Genomic DNA, 6,173 nt, shown 5'->3' with positions numbered 1-6,173 from the left:
TCTACCCCTTCCTCTCCTAAGGCTTTCCAAACTTCGACTGGGATTAAGTCAGGTCCTGTTGCCTTCCCATTTCTCATCTTTTTAAGGCTCGTATCACTTCATCCCTAGATATCCCCCATTACCATTCCCAATGTTTTACTTGTCCATCCTCTCTTACAAGTCTTTCATTTTCTTCATTTAGCAGTTGTTCGAAATACTCTTTCCATCTTTTCAGGATGTCTTCTCCTTTTTTACGACCGTACCATTCCTATCTTTCATTTGCTTAATATGGGTGATGTCCTTTGTTCTTTATTTCTTACTTTTGACAGTTTGAGCATCTTACTCAACCCTTCCTTGGTTTCCAGTTCATTATAAACCTCTTCATATGCCCTTGCCTTAGCTTGAGCTACCACCCTTTTTACTTCTTTGTTTCTTTCTCTTAACCTTTCTCTGTCCTCCTGCAGCTGTGACTCTTCAAATCTCTTCTTTGCCTCCCTTTTACCTTTCACCACTTCCCCCACCTCTTCTTCCCACCACCAGCTCTCCTTTTCCTCCCATACTATTCCAGATGTTTCCCCTAGTATCTCCTTTCCATGTCTTCTAATCACTGATGCATTATGCCTCCACCATTCTCCCACATCTTCAATTCCCAGATCAACCTCTCCCAGCACTCTTCTCCTGAACTCTCTCTTCTTATCATTATCCCTCCCTAACAATTTATACCACTTGATTTTCTTTACCCCATTCGTTTTCGTTTTCTTTTCTCTTTTCATCTTTAAATCCATACAAAGGAGCCTATGTTGGGGGGCCACGTGGTCACCTGGGATAACTTTACAATTCCTAACTTCCACCAGTCTTGATCTATTGTAAAGGAGGTAATCTATTTGTGTGCATCTACCGCCACTCCTGTATGTTATCAAGTGCTCCCTCTTCTTTTTGAAGAATGTGTTCACTTTTGCCATATCAAAGGACACTGCAAAGTCTACTATACTCTCTCCTTCTGGGTTTCTCTCCCCAATCCCATGTCCTCCATGCACACGTTCAATTACATCCTTTTCATTTCCGACATGTCCATTAAAGTCTGCCCCCACTACAGTCCTCTCCTGCTCTTCCAGTTCTTGCGTTACCTCACTCATTTCGTTCCAAAAACGGCTCTTTTCTTCCTCTGTGCAGCCCACTTGCGGAGCATAAGCGCTAATGATGTTCATTGTTTCCCCTCCATAACATATCTTCACTCTCATAATGCGGTCATTCTTTCTACTCACTTCCGTCACTGCATTCTTCATTTCCCCCGACAACACTACTCCAACGCCATTCCTACCCTGCTCATTTGCTCCACTATAGATTAACTTGTAGCCATCCCCCAGTTCTTTAGCTTTATTACCCTTCCATCGAGTTTCCTGCACACACAAAATATCCACTCAAATGAGCTTCTTATATAAAAAAGAACAATGTAAGAAATAAATAAAAGAATTTTGTCCCAACCTTTACAAAACTCTTAAAATTCATGAAATGCAATTCTATGAATTGTATACGTAATTATTTTAAGGAAAGAAATACTGATAAGGCATTTTGATATTTTTAATAACGTAAGATAAAAATTTAAATGCCACAGGGATATTTCTAACGAAATTTGTTTTAAAATATTACTTAAAGCAACAAAGGTGTAAAGCATACAAGAACTAAAGCTTAACATATCTAACATATATACTTTCCTAATCTATTGAGGAGGAATCACAATTGCATCTTGCTATGTGGCAGAAACTCTATGGAAATCCAACAGGAATAACTTGTTTTAGATTCCATTACCTGACTCCACCCACCTTTGCAGTTTGTGGTATATAAACGAATCTGGAGGCAGGACAGAGCATCAGTTTCCTCTAGAGACTCCAACAAGATCATCATGGTTGCTAAGGTAAGGAATGAGATGTTCTTAATAAGATATAACTAATTAAAGTTTGTACATAAGCTTAGGTATTTGAGAATGATAAATGCTGGTTATTTCATATGATTTGTAGCAATAGTAATCATATCTTTCAATTGCCATTTCAGGTCGCTATCGCTCTGGTGGGCTTAGTTGCCCTCGTGGCTGCCGACAGCTTCGAAAGCTTCGAAAGATACTCCCGCCCAAGGGTTTTATTAGCATATTTTTTTTTAATTATAATGAAATTTAGTATAAAAAAATGAGGTCGAAGTACTGAGACCTCAAAGCACCGAAGACTCAGATAGAAGATACTGATTCCTCTCTCCCGCAGTTCTCCTCAGGATCCGCCGAGTCCTTCGAGTCCGGCGAGGCTCGTTACAACTTCGACTGGGCCGTCAACCACGGCCCCTCCCGCAACGACTTCGGACACCAGGAGGCCGGGGACGGTGAGAACACCCAGGGATCCTACTTCGTCCACCTCCCCGACGGCCGCCTGCAGAAGGTGGCCTTCCGCGCTTCTGACGACGACGGATACATCGCCGAGGTCACCTACTCCGGTGAGGCTCATTTCCCCGACTCCTTCGAGTCCTACGAGTCCCGTGATGCTCCCAGGAGGTTCTACTATGGCTCCAACGAGTCTAAGTAAATCCTTGAAAGGACACGAGCGAAATATGCTTCTCAGATAAACCCGCAGATCCGAAAGACTTGTCTGCTGCTGGCAACCCCCAGGTCTTCCGATGTTATGTATTTATTATTTATTAAAAACCAGATATGATTCTTTTATATTAATTCACCTCCTACCTCAATGGAAATGTAATTGACGTAGTTGCATTTCATTGGTATGATAGAGAAACTACAAGGAATGATACATTGTATAAATGCTAACCTAACTCCTATCAAAACTATATCATATCTGTACAACAATAATTCATGTTTGTATTGTGTCACCATTATTGATAAATGACAATATCACTTCTAATCATTTTTAAGTTTACTTTTTGGGTTTGCTGTCCCTTTAAAAAAGGCGATTCTTATGGGGTCATTTACACACACACACACATACACACACACACACACACACACACACACACACACACACATATATATATATATATGAATAACTTGATCATGAAGTATATGAAACGTGATGCTATGTATAAATAAAGGTTTTTGCCACGGAGGAAAAAATGAAAAAGCGAGATAGCCGAGTACTTTCGGTCCCGTTCAGACCCTTTACTAAGGCAAACTGATTTTACAGAGGAAAACATAGTCAAAAGAAGGCTTAATAGCCAAACTGACACTACAAGATTAGCAATAAGGGCGATTTCACTCTACAGAAACGAGGAAACGCCTGAGGGTAGCCACATCTTGGAGGATACACGCAGTAAACATGTTATTCTTCCAGAAAACAGTACATTTTGAAAAAAACAAGGAAGAATATACAATTTAATATCATGAAATTTACACAAAATTTCCCAAAAAATTATTATTAATGAAAAGACGAAAGAAAATATAAATATATATATCGAGCAAGAGAAAGAGGGAGAGAGAATATCGAACCAGAGAGAGAGAGAGAGAGAGAGAGAGAGAGAGAGAGAGAGAGAGAGAGAGAAATAATAACTATATACATGTGGGACTAATTTTTTAGTAGTTCATTTATTTTAAGGCCCTTCATAAACATCTTACAAATATATGGGTCCAAATGGTGCATTCCTAGACTAAGATTTAGGTTGTTTTTATTACTGATTTGTATAATTGCCGATTCCAGTAAATTTATTGAAACATAATCATTAGATCTAGCAATTACCGAGGTATCACCCCAATTAATACAATGAAATTTTTCACTCAGATGGATAAACAGTGCATTTGAAGTCTGGGCTGTTCTAACTGAATACATATGCTGCTTAATACGTACACATAAGTTTTTACTTGACTGACCAACGTAAGACGATGGGCAATCCTTACAAGGAATTTTGTAAATGATGTTGTTATTTGTTACGGGACTATTCTTAATTAGAATATCTTTAATGGTATTGTTATAAGAGAACACTACATTAACATTAAACAATTTAAATATTGATTTTATGGTTTCAAATCCACGAAAGTAAGGTAAGCTAAGTACATTTTTAGGCATTTCTTTTTCATTAATAGCAACACTATAAAACTTTTTGGGAGCTTTTTGATAATATAAATCAATTAAATGAGGTGGGTAGCAGAGATCGTTTCCTATCTTTTTTATGTATTCTATTTCTTGGTCCAGATATTGTGGACTCGTGGTACACAAAGCGCAAAGTAACAGAAAAAAAAAAATTGTAATTTTAATATTAAGATGGTGGCCAGAATAAAAATGTACATATGTTAAATTATTTGTGGGTTTTCTATAAATACTAAATTTGCATTGGAAAGATTCTTTATGTATTAATACATCTAGGAAAGGGATGACATTGTTATTTTCGATTTCAACAGTGAATTTTATGGATGGCACTAAATTATTCAATTTAGACAGTAAATCATTTACATCGATACCAACAGGTAAGACTACTAAGATATCATTGACATATCGGTACCATTTTAGGGGGACAAGTGTGATATTCGGGAGGTGTTGTCTCTCAAAAAATTCTATATATAAGTTTAAAAGGAGAGGTGATAAAGGGTTACCCATGGCCATACCAAATATTTGTTGGTAATATTCTCCATTAAAAATAAATCTGCAATCACAAATACATAACTTAATTCATGATATTAAATTGTATATGCTTCCTTGTTTTTTCAAAATGTACTGTTTTCTGGAAGAATAACTTGTTTACTGCGTGTATCCTCCAAGGTGTGGCTACCCTCAGGCGTTTCCTTGTTTCTGTTTGAGTGAAATCGCCCTTATTGCTAATCTTGTAGTGTCAGTTTGGCTATTAAGCCATCTTTTGACTATGTTTTCCTCTGTAAAATCAGTTTGCCTTAGTAAAGGGTCTGAACAGGACCGAAAGTACTCGGCTATCTCGCTTTTTCATTTTTTCCTTCGTGGCAAAAAACCTTTATATATATATATATATATATATATATTATATATATATATATATATATATATATATATATATATATATATATATGTGTGTTGTGTGTGTGTGTGTGTGTGTGTGTTTGGTTGAAAATACCAAAACAAACGTCTTTGGAAAAATAAAAATCACATATTTTTGAAGGTATCAGAAAAACTTAATTAATATTTGTCACTATCTTTTATATCGTTATGAAGACAGCAGAATGTTTATTTGAGATTGTACTTAGACAGAAAAAGGATACAAAAACACTTTTTCGGTCAGAAATAAGAGAAAATAGCGTTGCAAAACTATTCGGTAGGCAATGTCATGGTCAGATCCAGTATCTAACCACTCGTAGCTTATTGAGTAATAGCAAAAGTCCTTCTGCTTTCATTCGAATAGAGAGAAATCACAAGAAACGTATCTGAGGTGAAGTGAAGTTGACTGAGGATCTAGAGAAGAAGAAGAAGAAGAAGAAGAAGAAGAAGAAGAAGAAGAAGAAGAAGAAGAAGAAGAAGAAGAAGAAGAAGAAGAAGAAGAAGAAGTGTTCTCAAGCCTTTTATTGCATCTGATGTTCGTTGGAGTTTCAGGAGAGTAAATCACAGTTGACCGTCTTTCGAAATCGCTTAGAAAACTTGACCCATGATCAATGGCATAATCCTTCTGCATTTCACTTTCATTCTTAGGTCATGACCAATGAGTAGCTGATACGAATTCCTTCATATTTCTAACAATCGTAGGATGGATTCGAAGATGAAAAATATTTGTGTTTTTATTCATCGTAGATGATAAGGACCGCGTCCTGTGATTCACTTTTTTCTTATATTTTGGTAAAACGTCAATATATATTTTCTTATATGTCATTCAGATTTGGATGCTGTTCCTTTAATGGACAAAACTATCGGAAATGAAAGTCGGCTAAATATCAGAAAATAAATATGAATAATATGCTTGTTTTTATTTCTAACAGTATAGCGTTGTTAATTGTTATTGAAACGGTAAATAGAAAAAGATCATTTTACGTTCCTCAATTAAAAAAAGCACGAATACCTTTTTATTATTCGTAAAAATAAAAGATGAAGAAGATGAATAATGAGAATGACAAGTTTTTGAAAGTAAGCAAATCATCTTCTTCATAAAATCAGTATTTGAAAACTCTCAGATGAAATAATGGACGACGATCATTATCTCGAAGCGCAACTACAATTCTTTTGCAATATTCTTAATATTCTTAGACA

At 36.2% G+C, this 6,173-nt stretch overlaps 2 protein-coding genes across 2 annotated transcripts in view; one reads left to right on the top strand and one right to left on the bottom strand.

Annotated features, from left to right (window-relative positions):
• The window catches only part of LOC135227139 (pro-resilin-like), a 212,272-nt gene that overhangs the window by 95,265 nt on the left and 110,834 nt on the right, over positions 1 to 6,173 (bottom strand). The gene's annotated exons all lie outside the window — the stretch shown is intronic.
• On the top strand, positions 1,858 to 2,679 carry LOC135226824 (pro-resilin-like). The gene is made up of 3 exons (XM_064266517.1): positions 1,858 to 1,894; positions 2,032 to 2,112; positions 2,235 to 2,679. The coding sequence occupies exons 1-3, from the start codon at positions 1,883 to 1,885 to the stop codon at positions 2,547 to 2,549; spliced, it is 408 nt and encodes a 135-aa protein (XP_064122587.1). The 5' UTR covers positions 1,858 to 1,882; the 3' UTR covers positions 2,550 to 2,679.

Source organism: Macrobrachium nipponense, chromosome 15 (genome assembly GCF_015104395.2).
Source record: "Macrobrachium nipponense isolate FS-2020 chromosome 15, ASM1510439v2, whole genome shotgun sequence".
In the NCBI taxonomy this organism is placed as follows: domain Eukaryota; kingdom Metazoa; phylum Arthropoda; class Malacostraca; order Decapoda; family Palaemonidae; genus Macrobrachium; species Macrobrachium nipponense.
The sequence above is the reverse complement of the archived record's forward strand: the minus strand, read 5'-3'. Positions and strand labels throughout refer to the sequence as shown.

What these genes read in the sequence shown, in the direction of transcription:
- LOC135226824 (XM_064266517.1), top strand. An exon ending in AAAGATACTCCCGCCCAAGG is followed by an intron (nt 2,113 to 2,234) that starts GTTTTATTAGCA and finishes TCTCTCCCGCAG; the next exon opens with TTCTCCTCAGGATCCGCCGA.